Here is a 22,530-nt window from a genome sequence, read left to right as displayed (position 1 = left end):
AAGAGACTACAACCAAGATTACTTTATCCAGTAAGGCTATCATTTAAAATTGAAGGAGAAATAAAAAGCTTTCCAGACAAAAAAAAAAAACTCAAGGAATTCACTACAACAAAACCAAAGCTGCAAGAAATGTTAAGAGGCTTGTTGTAAACAGATCAAGGAGAAAAAGAATATAGCAAAAGAGGAATACAGTTTTAAAGAATAAAGTGGCAATAAAAATTACATATCAATAATAAACTTAAATGTAAATAGATAAAATGATCCAATCAATAGACATAGGGTAGCTGCATGGATAAGAAAAGAGGACCCATACATACGCTGACACACCTTAAAACAAAAGAATAAGATAAAAAGATGGAAAAAAATATTTCACACAAATCGAAATGAAAAAAAAGCTGGGGTAGCAATACTTATATCAGACAAAATGGACTTTAAAACAAAGACTATAGTTAGAGATAAATAAGGTCACTACATAATGATAAAGGGAGAAATCCAACAGGAAGATATAACTGTTATAAATATCTCCGCACCTAATATAGGAGCACCTAAATATATAAAGCAGACTTTGATGGATTTAAAGGGCGAGATCAAAAGCAATATTATAACAGTAGGAAATTTCAATACTCCACTAACATCACTAGATAGATCCTCAAGAAAGAAAGTTAACAAAGAAACAGCAGACTTAAAGGACAAACTAGATCAACTCGATTTAATAGATATCTTCAGAACCTTTCACCCTAAAACTGCAGAATATACATTCTTTTCAAGTGTTTATGGTACATTCTCTAGAATAGACCACATGTTAGGGCACAAAAGCGGTCTCCACAAATTTAAAAAGATTGAAATCATATCGAGCACTTTCTCTGATCACAATGGCATGAAATTAAAAATCAACCAAAACAGAAAAACTGAAAAATAATTAAACACTTGGAAACTAAATAGCATGTTATTAAATAACAAATGGGTAAACAATGAGATCAAAGAAGAACTTAAAAATTCCTAGAAAGAAATGATAATCAGCATACATAAACTCAAAATTTATGGGACACAGCAAAAGCAGTCCTGAGAGGGAAGTTCATAGCATTACAGGCATACCTCAAGAAGCTAGAGAAAGCTCAAATAAACAACTTGACTCTACATCTAAAAGAACTAGGACCCTGGCCGGTTGGCTCAGTGGTAGAGCGTTGGCCAGGGCACACAGGAGTCCCGGCGTGCAGAAGTCCCGGGTTCGATTCCTGGCCAGGGCACACAGGAGAAGCGCCCATCTGCTTCTCCACCCCTCCCCCTCTCCTTCCTCTCTGTCTCTCTCTTCCCCTCTTGCAGCAAGGCTCCATTGGAGCAAAGATGGCCCAGGCGCTGGGGATGGCTCCTTGGGCTCTGCCCCAGGCACTAGAGTGGCTCTGGTCGCGGCAGAGCGACGCCCCAGAGGGGCAGAGCATCGCCCCCTGGTGGGCAGAACGTCGCCCCTGGTGGGCATGCCGGGTGGATCCCGGTCGGGCGCATGTGGGAGTCTGTCTGACTGTCTCTCCCCATTTCCAGCTTCAGAAAAATACAAAAAAAAAATTAAAAGAACTAGAAAAAGAACAGCAAGTAAAGCCCAGAGCTAGAAGAAGGAAGGAAATAATAAAGATCAGAGCAGAAATAAATGACATAGAGGCTAAAGAAACAATAGAGAGGATCAGTGAAACCAGGAGCTGGTTCTTTGTAAAGGTAAACAAGATCGATGAACCTTTAACCAGACTCACCAAGAAATAAAGAGAGAGGACTCAAATAAATAAAATTAGAAACGAGAGTGGAGTAATAACAACTGACACAACAGAAATACAAAATATTGTAAAAAAATACTATGAAGAACTGTATGCCAAAAATAGACAACCCAGATGAAATGAACAAATTCCTTGAAACATATAATCTTCCAAAAATTAATCTGGAAGAATCAGAAAACCTAAACAGACCAATTACAACAAATGAGATTGAAACAGTTATCAAAAAACTCCCAAAAAAGAAAAGTCCTGGGCCTGATGGCTTCAAAAGTGAATTCTACAAAATATTCAAAGAAGAACTAACCCCTATTCTTCTCAAGCTATTTCAAAAAATTCAAGAGGAAGGAAGACTTCCAAGATCCTTTTATGAGGCGAGTATAATTCTGATTCCAAAACCAGGCAAAGACAACACAAAGAAAGAAAATTATAGGCCAATATCCCTGATGAATTTAGATGCTAAAATCCTCAACAAAATATTAGCAAACCGAATCCAGCAATATATGAAAAAAATCATACACCATGATCAAGTGGGATTTATTTTTGGGAGGCAAGGCTGGTACAATATTCGCAAATCAATCAATGTGATTCATCACATAAACAAAAAGGAGAAAAACCACATGATAATTTCAATAGATGCAGAAAAAGCATTTGATAAAATCCTGCACCCATTCATGATCAAAACTCTCAGCAAAGTGGAAATACAGGGATCATACTTCAACATGATAACGGCCATCTATGACAAACCCACAGCCAACATCATACTTAGTGGGAAAAATTAAAAGCAATCCCCTTAAGATCAGGAACAAGGCAGGGGTGCCCCCTGTCACCACTCTTATTCATCAGAGTTCTGGAAGTCCTAGACACAGCAATCAGACAAGAAAAAAAAGATAAAAGGCATCCAAATTGGAAAAGAAGAAGTAAAACTATCATTATTTGCAGATGATATGATATTGTATATAGAAAACCCTAAAGTCGCAGTAAAAAAACTACTGGACCAGATAAATGAATTCAGCAAGGTGGCAGGATATATAATTAATACTCAGAAATCCGTGGCATTTTTATACACTAACAATGAACTCTCAGAAAGAGAAATTAAGGAATCAATCCCCTTTACCATTGCAACCAAATAAAAATCAAGTACTAGGAATAAATTTAACCAGGGAAATTAAAGACTTGTACTCGGAAAATTATAAAACATTGATAAAAGAAATCAGGGAAGATACAAACATGTGGAGGCATATACCGTGCTCATGGTTAGGAAGAATAAACATCATTAAAATGTCTATATTACCCAAAGCAATTTATAAATTCAATGCAATACCGATTAAAAGACCAATGACTTACTTCAATGATATAGAACACATATTCCAAAAATTTATATGGAACCAGAAGAGAACATGAATAGTCTCAGCAATCTTAAAAAAGAAGAATAAAGTGGGAGGTATCACACTTCTGGATATCAAGTTATATTATAAAGCCATTGTACTCAAAACATCCTGGTACTGGCATAAGAACAGGCATATAGATCAATGGATCAGAAATGAGAACCCAGAAATAAACCCACACTTTTATGGACAACTGATATTTGACAAAGGAGGTAAGAGCATACATTGTAGTAAAGACAGCCTTTTCAACAAATAGTGTTGGGAAAATTGGACAGCTACCTGCAAAAAAATGAAACTAGACCACCAACTTAAACCATTCACACAAATCAACTCAAAATGGATAAAAGACTTAAATGTAAGCCGTGAAACCATAAGCATCTTAGAAGAAAACATAGTAAGCTCTCTGATATCTCTCGTAGCAATATATTTGCTGATTTGTCTCCACAGGCAAGTGAAATAAAATACAGGATAAACAAATGAGACTTTATCAAACTAAAAAGCTTCTGCACAGCTAAAGACAATAAGAACAGCATAAAAAGACAAACTACACAATGGGAGAATATATTTGACAATGCATCTGATAAGAGGTTAATAACCAAAATTTATAAAGAACTTTTAAAACTTAATACCAGGAAGACAAACAATCCAATCAAAAAATGGGTAAAAGAAATGAATAGACACTTCTCCAAAGAGGACACACAGATGGCCAATAGGCATATGAAAAAGTGCTCAACATCACTAATCATTAGTGAAATGCAAATTAAAACCATAATGAGATATTATCTCACACCAGTCAGAATGGCGCTCATCAACAAAACGACACAGCATATGTGCTGGCGAGGATGTGGAGAAAAGGGAACCCTCCTGCACGGCTGATGGGAATGCAGATTGGTGCAGCCACTGTGAAAAACAAAATGGAGATTCCTCAAGCAATTAAAAATCAAACTGCCTTTTGCCCCAACTATACCACTGTTAGGAATATACCCCAAGAACACCATAGCACTGTTAGTAAAGAAGAAATGCACCACCATGTTTATGGCAGCATTGTTCACAATAGCGAAGATCTGGAAACAGCCCAAGTGTCTGTCAGTCGACAAGTGGTTCAAAAAGCTTTGGTGCATATATATTATGGAATACTCCTCAGCCATAAAAAATGATGACATAGGATCATTTACAACAACATGGATGGAACTTGGTAACATTACACTGAGCGAAATAAGTAAATCAGAAAAAACTAAGTACTATATGGTTCCATACATAGGTGGGACATAAAAATGAGACTTAGAGACATGGACAAGAGTGTGGGGGTTACAGAGTGGGGGGAAGGAGAGGGAGGGGGTGGGGGAGGGGAGGGGCACAAAGAAAACCAGTTAGAAGGTGACGGAAGACAATTGTTCTTTGGGGAGGGGAATGTAGCATAATCAAATGTCAAAATAACCTAGAGAAGTTTTCTCTGAACATATGTACCCTGATTTATCAATGTCACCCCATTAAAATTAATAAAAAAAAAGAATTTGTCTCACGGCTCATTCAAGCAATTAGAAGAATAGTATAAGGATGCTAATTCTACTTCTCAGTCCACATTCTACAAAAGGGCCCCCAAGAAAATTGGTGATTTGTCTCCTTTGATTTTGCCAATTGGATTTAAAAAAATAGGTCAGGAACACCCTGAAATGGAACTAACAATATATGAGCATAAATTTAAAGGACTTCTGGATATTGGAGCTAATGTATCTGTTATTGTTAAGCTACATTGTCCTCCTTCCTGGCCCACTCATGCAGCAGCCACAGAATTACAAGGTATTGGGCAGAGTAAATTCCCTCAACAAAGTTCTAGTTTTTTTCATTGGAAGATTAAGGTCATTCTGGATTTTTTAAGCCTCATGTGCTCCCTGAATTGCCAGTTAATTTGTGGGGTAGAGATATTTTGAAAAATACAGGAGCATTGCTTGTCAGTCCTAATGGTTTAGTGAGTACTCAGATGCTTGATCGGGGATTTTTGCCTACTAAGGAACTAAAGAAAGAACAGCGAGGAATTCTCACCCCCATACAAATGGCACCCAATACCAGAAGATGTGGATAGTATATCAAAATTTAGCATAGGGGCTTTGGTAGCTTCTGCTACCCCAATAATGCATTGTGCAGACCCAATTACTTGGAAATCAGATAATCCTGTATGGGTAGATCAATGGCCCCTTTCTCAGGAGAAACTTAGGGCAGCTACTCAAATGGTACAAGAGCAGCTACACCTTGGGCACATTGAACCATCTAATAGCCCATGGAATACACTTCCATATTTTGATCTTGTTGCCTCCTGGATTATCAAGGGGCATAGGCGACCCTTACAGCTTATAGGTTTTGAGCCTCAAAATTATTGTTGTTCCTTTTTTCAAAGGATCAACAACAATGGCTCTGGGAAACTTCCACTAAATGGCAAGTCGCTTTTGCAAATCAATGGACAACATTATACTGAAACAGTCAACTTAAAATCAGCTCAAAGACTAGCATTATATGCCATTATCATAGCTTTTCAGCATTTGCCATATTCCTCCTTTAATCTATATACAGACAGCAAATACTTATGGTTTTTTCCACTATAAAGACTGATGACTTAGGGACAACTGCAGATGAACTATTTCAGCAGTTTCTTCTTCTTCAAAGACTTGTATGTCAACACAGAGCTCCATGTTTATAGCACATACTCGAGCTCACTCCATGCTCCCTGGAGCTTTAGCACAAGGGAATGCCCTTGTTGATCAAGCTACCCAAAAGAAAATTATTTGGAGCAACCATGACAGATCGAGCAATTCAGTCTCATACTATTCATCACCAGATCGCTGCAGCCCTGTGTAAACAGTTTCAGCTTTCTCGAGAAGCAGCACAGCAGATTGGTAAATCCTGTCCAAGGGGTCCTATACCACAATCTGTCCCTTCATTTAGAGTTAACCCTCAAGGACTCCTACCAGGACAACTTTGGCAAATGGATGTTACTCATATACCTTCATTTGGCAAACAGTCCTATGTCCACGTTACAGTGGATACCTATTCTGGATTTATAGTAACCTCTGTCAGAACAGGAGAGGCTGCTAGCATGTTATAGCTCATTGTCTGTATGCATTTTTCTATTATTGGATTTCCTAAACTGGTTAAACTGACAATGCTCCTGCATATGTAGCAAAAGCATTTACTGTATTTTGTCAAACCTCTCAAATTATGGGTATTTCTTACAATCTTTAAAGTCAAGGTATTATTAAAGTGTACCCAGAAAATACTTTAAGGTCAATTTAAAAAAATTTAAAAGGGGGGAGTCATATCCTGGAACTCCTATGGGTCTACCATATCATGCTTTTTACTTAAAAAAATTTAAATTTCTTTTGAATGCTGTTGAACAGGAGACGCCAAATCTTTTTCTCCTGCAAACTTCTACCTTCTTTTATTTGATCCAGCTAATAACACTGTTTTGTCTTTTTCCAAATAGCTCCAGATATATAGAAAAGGTTTATATAGGTGGATGGGGATCCTCAAACCCCTCAGCGAGATCTTTTGAGCATGTTTTTTAAGGTACCGAGGGGCAGAAAAAGACCAATAGAGATCAGGTGAACTACCAGCTTTTAGGATGTGCCCTTAAAGGCTCCAGCGCCCCAAAGGGGTCTCATAGGATTCCATCTGGGTCCTGCTTCAATACTGGAAAGGAAGGTCATTGAGCTAAAGCCTGCCAGGTTTACATGCCTCTGCTGTGAGGAAAAAGGGACACTGGAAGGTAGGCTTCCCCCTCGCTCCTCTAAGGGAGGGTTCAGTCTCTTCCAGCCCTGCTCCAGCCACCTATGACCTAACCTTGCCCAGAAAGCTGGGGTTTGCCACTGAAGGCTGAAGGTGCCCGGGGCCGTCGGCCCCATCTACAACACTGTGGACGAGCCTAGGGTATTTCTTCCAAGAAGCAGGTAAACTGATCTCATTTGCACAAGGGCCACACTTAACTACGTCTTGCCTGAATAGTCAGGTTTTTTATTCTTCCCTCGAAGATCTCTGTTGTGGGTGTTGATAGTCCTGTTTTCTGCTGCTTTGTTTAATATATAGTGTTTCCTTTATTCCTCCTACTTCAATGCTCCATTCATATTTCAGGCTGGGACCTACTCCTAATTTAGAGCTCTCTTTCCCCCTTTTGCCAACTTCTATTATGAATCTACCTTTGCCACCAAGCTTAGTGTATCCCAAGGTTCTCTTTACCAAGCCACAGTTGCAGAGCTCCAGGGAAAAGCAACCTGGTCTCATCTCTCCAGGCAGAGGAGAACAGAAGCTCCATATCCACACATTCTGTAGATGGTTTTCCAGTCTACCTTAATCATTACCAGCTAGAAGCAGCGGTCATTGGGACTTGGACGTGAGCTGCAAAGTATAGAATTGTGACAACAATTCCAGTGCCATGCGGACTTTTCCTGGATGTGGACTTTTCCTGGACTCCTGCTCCTTGTGACAGCTCCTAATGGACTGAACTGGGGTTGGGTTTCATTTTTAGGGATTTGGCATGGTGTTGGTGCCAACTTGGACTTCGTGAACATGTTAAGGACACTATTCTTTTATGGATTCTTGCTGTATTGGCCAAGAGTTTGCTTAAAGGCTTTAATCAATGTAAAAAAAAATAGAAGACTGGATAAAGAAGATGTGGCACATATACACTATGATATACTACTCAGCCATAAGAAATGATGACATCGGATCATTTACAACAAAGTGGTGGGTTCTTGATAACATTATATAGAGTGAAATAAGTAAATCAGAAAAAACCAAGAACTGCATGATTCCATACATTGGTGGCACATAAAAATGAGACTAAGAGACATGGACAAGAGTGTGGTGGTTACGGGGGGGGGGGGAGGAGGGAGGGGGGAAAGGGGAGGTGGAGGGGCACAAAGAAAACTAGATAGAATGTGATGGAGGACAATCTGACTTTGGGTGATGGGTATACAACATAATTGAATGACAAGATAACCTGGACATGTTTTCTTTGAATATATGTACCCTGATTTATTGAAGTCACCCCATTAAAATTAATAAAAATTTATTTATTAAAAAAAAAACAAAATAAAGCTTAATCATCAGTATGAGAACAAAAGGTCCACAATAATATAATTAGCAGGCAATTCAAAAAAATAATACAGTTTATATCAACTTTTAAGTATAGTAGACAAAATAAATATTGGCATGGTTATCTAACCATGGAAAATAAAATGAACACAATATTTATCGCATACATGTTAGAAGAAGCAAACACACTGCCTTTAGTAAAAAGTCTACATAAAGTATTTAGTCTTTGATTTGGATCTAAACTTCTTTCATCATTGTACCAGGCATATAACAAACCTGTTTAAGCAATATATGTATTCAGAAAATGTTAGTAATCTCAAAACCTTATATTTAGTTTTCACATAAGGAAGAAAGATTTAAGATGCAGCTCTCCAACATAAAACATATATATTATTTTATTCTTCACCCAAACCCTGAAATCTTCATCAGACAAAACAATTAGACCAAAATTCCTTGAGGACAGAGGCTATGTCTACCTTTCTGTTCTTCTGAATCTGCAGCAGCCAACACTATCCTTGGCACATTCCTGATACTCATTACTTATTTACTTACAATTTGATGGAATGAAATAGGAAGTTATCTGAATATTTCAAATTGTAATTTTATTTTCCCCATATTAACCTATAGGATTTTGCTTACAGTAATGTTTGCAAGTTGGATATATTTTTCATTCATTATTTAGGAGATAATACAATAAATACTGTGAACTCTATAAATCAGGAGGGGGTGTAATGAGCTAATGAATAAATTTACATAATATACACAAGCCAATTAAGAGTAGCCCATACTGGGTTTCCATATGTATTGTCTGAAGACATAGGGAACCACCATTATACTGATGACATATTCCAGTACTAGTAGATCAGGCCAATTGCGGAGAGAATAAAAACCTAATGATAAAGAGACAAAACAATTCCACTATTAACTGTAAAATTCTTATTTTTATGCAAGAAACTCAAAACTTCCCTCCTGTTAGTTTTCTGGGGCATGTGCCTGTCTTGGTATTTTTAATTTTTTTTTCGAAAGAAAAAGGAAGTGAGAGAGAAGCATCAACTAGTTGTTTCACTTAGTTGTGTCATAGATTGCTTCTTATATATGCCCTGACTGGGGCTGGAACCAGTGACCTCAGGGTCGAACTGAAGGCCCCAGGATCCAGAGGCAACCATGGGATGAACCTGAACCTGCAACCTTGATGCTCTGAAAGGAGCTCTATCCACTGTGCCACCAGCCAGGGACTAACTTGGCATTTTCATCGTGTATAACAGAATTCTAAAACTTTTTACTCTAGGACTCCTTTACACTTTTAAGTTTTTGAAGACTTCAAGAAATTTTGTTTATATAGAGACTATATTTGTCATATTCAAAATTAAAACTGAGAAAAATTTAAAAGCTTTATTAATTCACTTAAAACCAAAAACAAATCCAAATATAATAACACAAATAATGCATTCCATATAAAAAATCATTATTTATTGAGGAAAATGTTTTACACTTTTACTAATCTGCTTGTTGGCTGGCTTGAATAGAAACCATTGGATTCTTATTAGAGTCTGCACTCAATCACATGTGATGTTATTTTACCTGAACTATATTAATAAAATCTGGCCTCACACAGGTGTTGAATTGAAGAAGAGATACCTTCAGATCACCCCAGATGCCTCAGGAATGCCCAGGGGTCCTCATTCCACACTTTGAAAATCACTGGTCTGTAATATCATCTGTCATATGACTATTGTTCAATGACCATTTGCCACATTAATGAAAAGTTTAAAGAAAAAGAAATTTTCAGACATATATAACATATATCCAAACATACAAATGATTTGTACATTTTTTTGATTCAACTGATAACATTCATTATAGATGACTGTTTTGCTGCAATGAAATGTTTATTAACTCAATTTCTCAATTCACCCTGACTATATTGGGATGCAGATCAAAGGAAGGATGGTAAGAACTAATGAGTGAACTATAAAAATAAAATATGTAAGTTCTAAACCACTTTATTGAACATAAGCTGGATTATAATATTTTTATTATCTTATATGCCATTTCTAAAAACCAAAAGAAAAAACTGTACTCATATTTTTGGCACTTCTGTTTTAAATATTAACAGAAATTAACTGAATGCCAGGGAAAATATATGGATTGAAACATTTTACAATTTCCAAAATAATTTTTATTCTTTAATCATAACCTTAAATTCAGAAATAAAAATATAATTTTTAAGATTATATAGATTTTGTAATATTATCTCTATTTGACAAAGAATAAGATGACTTACTTTTCCTTTTCTTGAAGCTGACATTCCTGAGTAGCCATTTTAGGTCCTGTTCCGAGATGTTTCTGCATCCTTTGCCTCCTCTTTCTACTTGGTGCAATATCAGTGACATCAGGACTTGAAATGATGGAATCATCTTTTCCTAAAGTAGGTAAAATAAAATGATATAAAAATGTGATCCAACAAAATTATGCATATAATTTGTGAGTAAAGTATCAGCTTGCTGCTTTAGCACTGATATAAAGCGACACAAATAAAGATAGCAAAATTAGGCCCTGGCCAGTTGGCTCAGGGGTAGAGCATTGGGCTCCTGTGTAGAAGTCCCAGGTTCAATTCCTGGTCAGGGCACACAGGAGAATTGCCCATCTGCTTCTCTACCCCTCCCCCACTCGTTTCTTTTTCTCTCTCTCTCTGTCGCTCTCTCTTCCCCTCCTGCAGCCATGCCTCGATTGGAGCAAGTTGGCTCAGGGCACTGAGGATGGCTCCATGGCCTCTACCTCAGGTGCTAAGAAGAGCTCCGTGGCTGAGCAATGAAGCAACACACCAAATGGGCAGAGCATCGCCCCCTGGTGGGTATGCCAGGTGGATCCCGGTCAGGGCGCATGCGGGAGTCTGTCTCTGCCTCCCCTTCTCTCACTGAATTAAAAAAAATAGCAAAATTATTTTTGAAAAAGTCATGTAGCCTTGAAGTAAGCCACTTAGATAGTATGTAATACTTTAATACCAATATAAAACATAAAGTATATCGAATACATGGGATAATTTGACCAAAATGGTCTTTGCCTATCTTGGGCACCCACCTTCCTAAATGTATCAGAGGCAGTTTGACCTCTCAGTGCTAGAACTAGACAGAAGTGTCTCAGAGGCACCTCTAAAAGGTGTTTGGATAGAAAATTAATGCTGCAGGAATAACAAATCAAATTGATACTAAACAGCAATTATAAGCAAGAATGAGACTTTCTATCTATGAGGATTGAGCACAAGAAAAATGTAAGATAATATTAATGGATGTCTCTAGTGTAGCTAAATCATTAAATTGTCTAAAATTGTTTGCTGTACATAAACAGATACAACAATAGAAACATGCTTGATTTATATTCTTTATTCTCTTATAAAAACAGCTTAGTTACAAAGAGCTTTAGGGAAACTTAGAATTCTTTCTTCCAATACACAGTCTATTCCGCTATAATACATACTTTTATAAAAGAAAACAGCTCCTTTGCTACCGGTAAATAATAAACATTATGAATATGATTTGGACTTTGGATGTCCTGCTAGTTCATATGATATATGATTTTTTTTTCTAGCATGTTAATGTGTTAAAGTGTTCAGGGATAAGCTTTCATCACAATTAAAGAGAAAGTCTTAGCAATATATTATATAAGGGCCTACAAAAATGAAGATGAGGGCTAAAAATCTTGTACATGGCCATTCCTTTAGCACAACTAGGAGCTGGTCTGGTGAACTTTTCCAAAGTTCAGCTCTCTGCTAAAGCTGCAGTTACAGCTGAACAAACTGTAGAGACATTTTTCCCTGATCTTGATTTAGATATTTAATTTTTTTTTTTTTTTGTATTTTTTTCTGAAGTTGGAAATGGGGAGGCAGTCAGACAGACTCCCTCATGCACCCGACAGGGATCCACCCGGCACGCCCACCAGGGGGCAATGCTCTGCCCATCTGGGGCATCGCCCTGTTGCAACCAGAGCCATTCTAGTGCCTGAGGCAGAGGCCACAGAGCCATCCTCAGCGCCCAGGCCAACTTTGCTCCAATGGAGCCTTGGCTGCAGGAGGGGAAGAGAGAGACAGAGAGGAAGAAGAGGGGGAGGGGTGGAGAAGTAGATGGGTGCTTCTCCTGTGTGCCCTGGCCGGGAATCGAACCCGGGACTCCTGCACGCCAGGCCAATGCTCTACCACTGAGCCAACGGCCAGGGCTAGATATTTAATTTTGATGAAACTATTGGAATCAAGTGCATTTCATAATTTCTATCCCCATTGAAGAGTAAGTGTGATACAGGGTACTGACTGCCTTGCTGGGTGCAAATGTTGCTAAAGAGTTAATATTTTTATTAGAACTGTAACTAGAGAACTAAAACAACCTGAACCTGGAAAGATTTTATGTGGTCTGCTCAAATCCTAACTTCTTCCCGCTGTGCGCCCGGTGGTCTCAGCACACAGTTCCGCAGGAGGGGCTGTTCAGGCACACACTCATCACACTCTTCTTCCCGCTGTGTGCCCTGTGATCTCAGCATACAGTTCCGCAGGAGGGGCTGTTCAGGCACACACTTACCACACTCTGGAGGAAAAAACTGTGCTTTGAGCTCTCGCTCTGCTGTTCATGCTTCTGAGTGACCTGAGATCACTATGACACTGTTGAAACTCTTGAAATGCTTCTTTTTCTTTTTTCTTAAAATATATTCCATTTCTGAGAACATATATGCTGGATACTTTGCTATGGATTTTATATGTATTATCTTATTAATCTTTAATTTGGTGAAGTATTTACTATTACTACCTTTACTTATTAGGAAACCAAGTTAGTTAACTTGCCCAAATCATAACAACCTGTGTTTTTATATTTTATCATATGACAATTAAAAAATGTTTCTCCATAGTGGGTAAATTAGTCTTTGATCAAATATTAATTGAATGCTCATCAAAGCATATTTTACTTTCCAAAGTTGTTTAAGTAATTAGAACACGTAAGTTCCACTGTATTTCTTGCACACTGTTTCTAATTACCCCTAAAAATGTATTGGGGATAGAGAAGCATAATCATTTTAAGGTGAGAGGAGGGGAGATAGTGAGACAGACTCCTACATGCACCTCAGTTGGGGTCCACCCAGCAACCCCATCTGGGGCCAATGCTGGAATTAACCAAGAGATTTTTATTGCTTGAGGTTGATGCTCAGACCAACAAGCCATCCTCAGCACCCAGAGCCGATGCTCAAACCAATGGAGCCTTGGCTGTGGGAGGGGAAGAAAGTGAGACGTGAGAGAGGGAAGGGTGGAGAAGCAGATGGTCACTTCCGCTGTATGCCCTGACCGGAAGTTGAAGCTGGGACATCTACATGCACAGCCGACACTCTACCAGAGACAACTAGCCAGGGCTGAGAAGGGTAAGTTTAAAAAGGGTGTTTAGCCCTGGCCGGTTGGCTCAGTGGTAGAGCATCGGCCTGGCGTTCAGGGGTCCCGGGTTCGATTCCCAACCAGGGCACACAGGAGAAGCGCCCATCTGCTTCTCCACCCCTCCCCCTCTCCTTCCTCTCTGTCTCTCTCTTCCCCTCCCGCAGCGAGGCTCCATTGGAGCAAGGATGGCCCAGGCGCTGGGGATGGCTCCTTGGCCTCTGCCCCAGGTGCTAGAGTGGCTCTGGTCGCGACAGAACGACACCCTGGAGGGCAGAGCATCACCCCCTGGTGGGCAGAGCGTCGCTCCCTGGTGGGCGTGCCAGGTGGATCCCAGTCGGGCGCATGCGGGAGTCTGTCTGACTGTCTCTCCCAGTTTCCAGCTTCAGAAAAATGCAAATAAATAAATAAATAAATAAATAAAAAGGGTGTTTATCTGACCATATTCAAGCTGAATGATTTCCTTATTTTTATTAAACTAGGAGGTAACTAAGGAAGAAATGTCTGGTTCACTGAATTCTTAGTCCTCTCTCATCTAGGATTTGTTTACTCAGTCATAGCAATCAACAGAGTACAGGCTTATCTATGAACAAAACTAACAAAAAATGTCTATGTCTGAGTTAGAGGACCTTTCAACTGTAGACTTGAAAAATGGAGAAAGGTCACCTGACCAGGCACAGTGCATAGAGTGTTGGACTGGGATGCAGAGGACCCAGGTTTGAGACCCCGAGGTCACCTGCTTGAGCGTGGGCTCATCTGGTTTGAGTAAAAGCTCACCACCTTGGACCCAAGGTCACTGGCTCGAGCAAGGGGTTACTTGGTCTGCTGTAGGCCCACGGTCAAGGCACATATGAGAAAGCAATCAATGAACAACTAAGGTGTCACAATGAAAAACTGATGATTGATTCTTCTCATCACTCTCCGTTCCTGTCTGTCCCTATCTGTCCCTCTCTCTGACTTTCTCTGTTTCTGTAAAAAAAAAAAAAAAAAAAAAAAGAGAAAGGTCACATTTAATGACATGTTACACATCTAAAAGGAAAGAATATTAATTTTAAATTATAATGTATAGTAATTAAAAAAAGTTTAATTGAAAAAATTTAAAAAAAAGTATAGTAAAAAAAATTTTTAAAAGTCACCAAAAACTTCTGCTACTCATTTCAAAACTCTAAATAATGACTTAGACATTGGTACCTAAAAGGATGTTTTATATGTCATATGGTTATATTATTTGTTATAACATTTACAATTTACTTTAAAACACAATGCCTTTAAATGTGAATGTTAGGCCTGGCCTGTGGTGGCACAGTGGATAAGGAGTTGACATGGAATGCTGAGGTCACTGGCTCAAAACCCTGGGCTTGCCCAGTCAAGGCACATATAAAAAACAACTACTATGAGAGTTGATGTTTCCTGTCCCCACCCACACCCCTAAAAAGAATATGTATGTTAGGGTGAGCTATAATCCAGGTGTCGTTAGCATGTATAGACCAGAAACAGTTTGTTTGGATTCTAATAATTTCCATACTCTTAAAGAGGATAGTAGAGGCACTTTTGCAATCTATAGCTAATCAATAGTTGGTAATTTGTTAATTAGTATACTAAGTGACAAAGACATGCCTATCTCTTAGTGAACACATGACAGGAAGACAAGCATGACAAATATTGCTATGGGCTCTCATGAGTGAAATTAAAGCCTTCTAGATTGGCTAAAATATTTTAGAGATCACCTCTGTGCTTTTATGAATAGGCAGGGTATAGGAACCCCCCGAGGTCTTTGTAATATGAGAGATGGTGCACTGTGCTAAATCTTAACATGGTTCTGTGTCCAGTTGTGAACTCTGGGCAATTGTGGTTGCCTGGTGCCAGGAAGAACCATCTCTCCTGCGTTGGGAACCTTTATATTTGCCAAAGTAAACATTTTATACGACGAAGTGACTGGAACACCTAAAAGGACAGACAACTGGAATTTCTTTAAGCTCACAGGGCAGGTTCGTGAATTATTTTTTGCTTATTTACTAGTAAGTATTTAGTTGATAACTGTATTCGTAGGAAAACAATCTGATAATTTATCATCATTACCCCCATATTTCAAATTTCTTGTTTTTTACCATTATTTATCACAAAGAAACAAGAGTTATATGTAACCAAATTTCAGGTCATTTATTAGCAGTTTGTTCTCCCCATTCTCCTGATCAAGCTTCCATGTTCAAGTGTTGCTGCCACTCTTATGAGGAAAAAGGGCTAGTATAGAAGCAAACTACTGTTGAAACTGAGTATATCTTTTTTGGTTTGTTTGCATCCTGGGATACAGTTTTCCCTTCAGTTTATTACATACATGTAATCTCAAGTTGTAAAATAGTCTCTTAATTTATATGTTCACTTAAAATGAAGTTTTTATAACATTTATATAATCTTCAATAAAAGGGAAAATGTTCCATCCTACCCTTTCCTCTCCTCTGCAATGCCAGAAACCAGGAAAAAGAGGTGCTATTCCAACACTGGGTACTTAAGTATTAAAGCTCTCATTTTAAGCAGCCCTCAAATTTGAGGCCATCCTACCTCTAGCCTCCATTTGTGCTAAAGTTTGGTCCTCTCATTCCATTTGGTCTCAGTGTTTGATGTTTTATGTCTATTCTGACATTGGATACCTTTAACAATGACTGTGAGTCTCAAAAGAAGCAAAGCGGTTTTATCTACAACAGAAGAGATCTGACTCCCATCTACAGCAAGTCAAACTTGGGACACCAGAATGTCTATATTATTCACAACCTGACATATTTTTAAGGGCAACAATTAAAGCTTTCATTTTCAAGTCCTGCATCCCACTTTTTTTTCAGAGTTTAAATCAAAATTATTTTATTGGGTCTAATATTATGTAAGACTTGGTGCTTTCTATTTTCACATGTAAGCCTAATTTGCTACATTATTGTTCTCTTTGACTAGGACATTAAGGTTTCATATGTCATGAACCTGAGGACGTGGTTGAGGGAGAAAATGGCTAACTGGCAATAAGCAAAACATCACAAAAATGGAAATTTAAAATTTCTAATAAATTCCAAAAGTATCAGTTCTCTTCATGAAAAAGGAGATAATGAGTATAAAAATCAATTCATTTTAATTAAGCTTATACATACTCATTTGAGATATGAAGAACTTGAGTAGAGTTGGAAGAAAGGGAAATGTTCAAAGGGTAATCAGAAGGAATGTAGCCTGGTTAGAGTAGTATTCATGGGAGAGAAACATGCAGGAAATGAATGGATAAGAATGGGCAGCAGGGAAGGGAAAAAAGCTAAAAAGAAGAAAGAGAGATATGCTACATAAATGGGAAGTGGATAGAGCGTTGGACTGGAACACAGAGGGCCCAGGTTTGAAACCTCAATGTGGCCAGCTTGAGCACGAGCTCATCTGGCTTGAGTGAAGGGCTCACCAGCTTGGACACAAGGTCACTGGCTTGAGCAAGGGGTCACTCGCTCTGCTGTAGCCCCCCGGTCAAGGCACATATGAGAAAGCAATAAATGAACAACTAAGGTTCTGCAACAAAGAATTGATGCTTCTCATCTCTCCCTTCCTGTCTGTCTGTCCCTATCTTTCCTTCTCTCTGTCTCTGTCACTAAATAAATAAATAAATAAATAGCTGGGAAGTTTTCAAATCCAGGCAAAAGTGTATAAACTTGATATTGACTAAGGAATTATTTTCTGAGTCTCTACCTCCAGAATTCTCAGTTTTCAATATTTATCAATCACTATCATGACAGTGTTTCTTGGCATCATTTCCAACAATTTTTGAATAAAGCAAACAAAAAAAAGAAAGAAAGAAAGAAAAACGATTGCAATTAACTTACTACAGCTGACATACTTATTGGCAGAGCTGTTGGATGAATTTCAAGTTATCATTAGGTTCACTGAATCTAGAAAATGGGGATTCTTTACTGGAACCTTGTTATTGGTAAAGGATGCTCCACAGAAATCCACACTTGTTCCTGTCTGACAGAAGGACGGCAGGAGCTTGGAGGCAGGAGCTCACACCTGGTGGGGCAAGCTGCTGGCTCCCTGAGTCCTCTCCACAACCAGAGGAAACAAACGACACTGTCATCTAAAGCGCAGGTGATCTGCATAAATCCCATGGGTTCAACTACCTTGTAAAGTTAACCCTTAAGTCTCAGTATTTTTGAAAACATATTTTGTTTTAAAATGTGTTTTATCAGGGGCTCATTATTGTCCCCTCTTCATATGATATAGAGCTGCACACACAGCTATATAACTCTGACACAGACTGCCACACTTCATTCTATCCCCACCCCAAACAAAACCTAACTTCAGCACCTGTGCAAAACAAAAAAATTAATGTCCCGAGGCATGCTATTCATGGTAATGGCTACTAAGCTCTTATGTTAGATTATTGAATAAAAGACGCTCTGATCTTAAGGTCTCTTGGCTATGAAGAAGTAAATGTGTGCTGTTTGCAGGCCATTCCAAACAAAAAACCTTCAGTGGTTCCCATGTCTTATAAACTGAAGTCCAGAGATCTTAGCCTTGCGTTCAAATCCCTCTAGTATGTGACTCTCACCTGCCGCTCTGATCACACCTCCCACAAATCTTTTACCATAGTATGTATTGGGTTGGGGAATAAGTTTGTAGCGTTTTTATATTTTCTTTTACAACGATTTGTTTGCTGTTTGGCAAAGGGTAAGTATTCATTCGATAAAACTCTTTCTGCTCTACAAAACTATGTTAATTGTATTTTTGAGTTATTTAATTTTTTATTAGTTTTGAGGCTTAGAAATGGAATACCCAGGAGGCAAAAATCAACATTTTTGACACCTGCTCTTCTTTGCTTTTCATCGAGGTCAAAAAGCTGCCGAAGCAGCCCGGGACATTTGCGATGTGTATGGAGAAGGTGTCATAGGCGAGTCTACAGCACGGAAATGGTTTGCAAAGTTCAAAAATGGCGACTTTGACGTCGATGACATGTGCCGCAGTGGAAGGCCTTCTGAATTCAATGAAGAACTGGGAAATGCTCGAAAAGAATGCCACGGTCAACAAGGAGCTCTACATTGCCCAGCTACACCGCGTGAATGAGGCTATTAGACTGAAAAGACCTGATCGACATGGTCAAATCATACTCCTTCACGACAATGCCAGGTCCCATGTTGCACAAGTCGTCAAAGCCGCATTCCAAGAGCTCGAATGGGAGGTCCTTCAGCATCTGCCGTATTCTCCGGACTTTGCACCGACCAATTACCATCTTTTCTTTTCTTTTTTTTTTTTTTTTTTTTTTTTTCATTTTTCTGAAGCTGGAAACAGGGAGAGACAGTCAGACAGACTCCCGCATGCACCCGACCGGGATCCACCCGGCACGCCCACCATGGGGCGACGCTCTGCCCACCAGGGGGCGATGCTCTGCCCATCCTGGGCGTCGCCATATTGCGACCAGAGCCACTCTAGCGCCTGAGGCAGAGGCCACAGAGCCATCCCCAGCGCCCGGGCCATCCTTGCTCCAATGGAGCCTTGGCTGCGGGAGGGGAAGAGAGAGACAGAGAGGAAAGCGCGGCGGAGGGGTGGAGAAGCAAATGGGCGCTTCTCCTGTGTGCCCTGGCCAGGAATCGAACCCGGGTCCTCCGCACGCTAGGCCGACGCTCTACCGCTGAGCCAACCGGCCAGGGCCATTACCATCTTTTCTGCTCCCTATCAAACCATATGAAGGGTGTTACCTTCGATAACAAAGAGGTCCTTAAAAACTGGCTCAACAACTTCTTTGACACCAGACCAGGCGATTTTTGGCAGAATGGCATCAACAAATTGGTTGAGAGGTGGGAAGAGGTTGTAAACAGCAACGGCGAATATATAATTGATTAACTTATTGATATAATTATTGTTTTTTGTTTAAATAAAAGTCTTCGGTAAAAACGCTACGAACTTATTCCCCAACCCAAATAAATTAATTCCAAGGGCTCCAGGGTTCCTACATCTTCCTCTTTCCTCCTTACTTTTCGCCTTGAATGTTTTCCAGGCCTCTACAAGCTCAACTGTGTGCTCCCTCCCAGTACAGCTCATGTCAGTCACTTCAGGAACCCGAGCGGCTCCCATCCACAGCAAGCTCTCCTTTCTTTATAGGCTTGCAGTTCGAACCACTCATTTTACACACACTATCTTGTGTTATTCTTTTTATGTATAGTTTCTGTTTCTCCAATTAGATGATAAATACCCTAAGGCCAGAGGCCATGTTTTATAATTTGCTATGTTCCTAACATATTACCCAATAGTGTTATACATAAGAAATATAAAGACTTGAACTGTATTTTCAAATCAAAACTTAACTACCTATGGACTTCTGGATGAGGTGCATAATTCTACTGTTTACCTTGGACATATTACAGGTTCTCTTTAAGGTCCTCAGCTGAGAAATCTATGTTAACTATGATTTATGACATGATGAAATGAGATAAAATAAACTGTTTTATAAATCACAATATCAGAAATATTTGATATCAGCATTAGAGTATTATTAACAGTATGTATGTCCTTAAATTTAAACTGAGATCCATTTAGAATTTGAAGATCTTTTAGACTATCTTCTATAACTTCTTAGAGACATAACAATAAAATAATAATTAAAAAGGTATATTTATGGTATTTCAAATTCAAAATAAACTAATTGTTATAGAACTATCATCTGTTAAGAATATAGAGTATCAGCCCTGGCCGGTTGGCTCAGTGGTAGAGCGTCGGCCTGGCGTGCAGAAGTCCTGGGTTCGATTCCCGGCCAGGGCACATAGGAGAAGCGCCCATCTGCTTCTCCACCCCTCCCCCTCTCCTTCCTCTCTGTCTCTCTCTTCCCCTCCCGCAGCCAAGGCTCCATTGGAGCAAAGATGGCCCAGGCGCTGGGGATGGCTCCTTGGCCTCTGCCCCAGGTGCTAGAGTGGCTCTGGTCGCAACAGAGCGACACCCTGGAGGGGAAGAGCATCGCCCCCTGGTGGGCGTGCTGGGTGGATCCCGGTCGGGCGCATGCGGGAGTCTGACTGTCTCTCCCATTTCCAGCTTCAGAAAAATACAAAAAAAAAAAAAAAAAAAAAAGAATATAGAGTATCTAATTGGCTATGACTATTTTTTGCTATTTTATTCATTTATCCACTTTACAAATATTTATTAAGTGTTTATAATCAATAAATCATTTTATTTTATTTTATTTCAAAAGGTATAAAATATAGAGGAATAAACAAAAAGTCCAAACCTTAACATATTACTTGAAGTAAATCTGAAACTTCATAAAATATAACTTACTGTTTCTTTCACCAGGAAAATCAACCAACCAATGACTCAAACTATCCTGTGTCTCTGCAGTTTGTCTTATTGACAGGTAAAAAGATAACCCAGAAAAGAAGCTGAGATAAGGTTGGTAGCATCATACTTCAAGATACAGTATCTTGAAGTGCCCTATCTAAAGGTAGTAAATTTCTAATCTGACCAAACAAGCAAACAATATTTTCCCTCACCATTCATCAACTAGCCCTTTTCCAAATCTGTAATAAATTGCCACCAAATTTTCACTATCTAATCTGAATAACAACAGATGATCATTTTATACAAAAGGTTAATAGTCTAACATACTAATCAGCAATCACCAAATAAACCAATAATTAAATTGCACTGAACACTTAAAAGGGTGTGTGTATCCATGTACATACACTTTTCCAAAAGTCAGGCTCCTCTCGCAGCACAGTTGGAAGTCAGACTTACTGACAAATACCTACTGACACTGGGGGGTGACCTAAGAGGTCATTGGAAAGCTAATATTCTCAATGTCAGAGGCAGGATGGGCCACTAAAGATAAAGTACAGACTTCAGAGGTACAGCATTAAGAAAAAAATAAGTTGAATATATTAAGTTATTATTCTATACCTACAAAAGAATCTTATTTTTTAATTAAAATTTTTAGTATCACATGAATTCCATTATATTAAGGATGCTATCATTCTCCCACTTATGCAACAAATATTTATTGAGTATATTCTATATGTCAGGCACTATCCAAAAGACACCACCACCATGTGTTCAAAAAGTTTATAACTGAGTAGTGCAGAAGAACACACTATTTTCAAGAAAGTCTAATTCACACAAGCAATTGTAAAGGAATTAATTTGGAAGTTCTATGGTACACAAAGCTTTCTAATTTCTTACTATTTATTTCCAAATTATTCTGTGAAGCTTCAGTTTTTCTTTTTCATTATCAAACACTAACTATAATTTGATTTCTTATATTGTTTTTCTTCTTGTGTGGATATGGCTTTTAAAAGCATAATCATCAGTATCAGATGGCTTGACATAGATTTCCCAAAAGAGAAAATTAAAAGATTAGCTCACTCTGAGCAAACCGACAAGAAAATACATGGTTTCATAAAACACTAATTTAAAATAATATATGTTCATGGTAGTATTACTTACAATAGCCAAGATATAGAAGCAACCCAAGTGCCCATCAATAGATGAGAACATAAAATGCTGTCATACATATATATATATAATGGAATATTACTAGGCCATAAAAAAGAATGAAATCTTAAAAAAAAAAGAATGAAATCTTACCATTTGCAACAGCATATATGAACCTAAAGGGTATTATGCTCAGTGAAATAAGTCAGTCAGAGAAAAACAAATACCATATGTTTTCACTTGTACATGGAATCTAAAGAACAAACTAAATGAATAAACAGAACAGAAACAGACTCATAGACAGAGAACAGATTGACGGTTGTCAGATAAAGATGTTAGGGGACTGTGTGAAAAAGCCAAAGGGAAAAAATATTAAAAAGAATAGAATTCTATTCACAATTATATTACAAAAAATAAGAATAGTTGCAAAGTAAATTCTGGGTCAAATTTTGAATACGTCTAT

The 22,530-nt window shown here is 38.6% G+C and overlaps 1 protein-coding gene across 2 annotated transcripts in view; it reads right to left on the bottom strand.

Annotated features, from left to right (window-relative positions):
- XRCC4 (X-ray repair cross complementing 4) overlaps positions 1 to 22,530 on the bottom strand; it is a 341,036-nt gene that overhangs the window by 123,678 nt on the left and 194,828 nt on the right. The window contains exons 7-8 of one of the 2 annotated variants that reach the window (XM_066381793.1): positions 10,518 to 10,656; positions 8,242 to 9,123 (exon numbers count right to left, since the gene is read on the bottom strand). In XM_066381793.1, the coding sequence (XP_066237890.1) occupies positions 9,096 to 9,123; positions 10,518 to 10,656 (167 nt within the window). In that variant the 3' untranslated portion in view covers positions 8,242 to 9,095. Of the gene's footprint in view, positions 1 to 8,241; positions 9,124 to 10,517; positions 10,657 to 22,530 lie in introns of those variants that run through there. The other variant, XM_066381792.1, reaches the window with a different exon arrangement.

The sequence above is a fragment of the Saccopteryx leptura genome, chromosome 4, assembly GCF_036850995.1.
Source record: "Saccopteryx leptura isolate mSacLep1 chromosome 4, mSacLep1_pri_phased_curated, whole genome shotgun sequence".
NCBI lineage: Eukaryota > Metazoa > Chordata > Mammalia > Chiroptera > Emballonuridae > Saccopteryx > Saccopteryx leptura.
The sequence above is the reverse complement of the archived record's forward strand: the minus strand, read 5'-3'. Positions and strand labels throughout refer to the sequence as shown.